This window comes from Otolemur garnettii, unplaced genomic scaffold (genome assembly GCF_000181295.1).
Source record: "Otolemur garnettii isolate 467f Iridium unplaced genomic scaffold, OtoGar3 scaffold00009, whole genome shotgun sequence".
Lineage (NCBI taxonomy): Eukaryota > Metazoa > Chordata > Mammalia > Primates > Galagidae > Otolemur > Otolemur garnettii.
The window spans coordinates 8407778-8408750 of NW_003852404.1; the positions used below are offsets into that span (position 1 = coordinate 8407778).

General features: G+C 48.5%; 1 protein-coding gene across 2 annotated transcripts in view; it reads left to right on the forward strand.

Annotated features, from left to right (window-relative positions):
• The window catches only part of AGMAT (agmatinase), an 11535-nt gene that overhangs the window by 1799 nt on the left and 8763 nt on the right, over nt 1-973 (forward strand). For both annotated transcript variants that reach the window (XM_003783887.3, XM_012801601.2), the window contains exon 2: nt 378-580. In XM_003783887.3, coding sequence (XP_003783935.1) covers nt 378-580 — 203 coding nt within the window. The remainder of the gene's footprint in view (nt 1-377; nt 581-973) is intronic.

Consider the following 973-nt stretch of genomic DNA (forward strand, 5'->3'; position numbering starts at 1 on the left):
AGACAGAGTCTAACTCTGTCACCCTCTGTAGAGTGTGGTGGTGTCACAGCTCACAGCAACCTCCAGCTCTTGGGTTTAGGTAATTCTCTTGCCTCAGCCTCCCGAGTAGCTGGGACTACAGGCGCCCGCCACAACGCCCTGTGGAGGCATTTGCCCAATTTGGAGGCATTTTTAGTTGTCACAACTTGGGAAAAGGGGTGCTATTGGCATTTAGTGGGTAATGGCCAGGGATGCTGCTAAGTACTGCACTATGTAATACCCCACGACAAGAAATCACCCCACCTCAGTGTCAACAGTGCTGAAGCTGAGAAGTCCTGGCTTGGGCAGAGCCTTCATGCACTTGTGGCTGGCTGACAGGGTGATTCTTCCTCCTCCAGATTTGGACCTCGCCGAATCCGGGAAGAATCAGTGTTGCTGCGGACAGTCAACCCCAGTACCGGGGCCCTCCCCTTCCAGTCCCTCATGGTTGCAGACCTAGGCGATGTGAACGTTAATCTTTACAACCTTCAGGACAGCTGCCGGCTAATTCGAGAGACCTATCAGAAAATTGTAGAGGCTGGCTGTATTCCTCTGACCTTGGGTAACAGCAGTCTGAAAGGGCGGGTGTAATTCTCTGCACTTAGGGTTTACTTACCATGGGCTTTAATGCAGCTACTTTTCCAGGGCAAGCCACTGCAAATATGGAACAGGAGGAAAGAGAACATTTTAATTCATCTATCTTAATCTCTGGAGAGAGGATATTTAAAATTTTGGACTAGAATGACTGGGAGTGTTGGACTAGGGTCAAGCAAAAGAGTTACTTGCTTTGGTGCAAAATTTATGGGGTGCCAAAAAAGTCAATAAGCAAGATCAATTAAACAGGATAAATATTCCTGATTTTTCCCTTTTGCCTTAGACTCCTGGCTGACAGAATGAGATCGTGTCTCTGAAAAACAAATACAATGTAGCCGGGCGTTGTGGCGGGCGCCTGTGG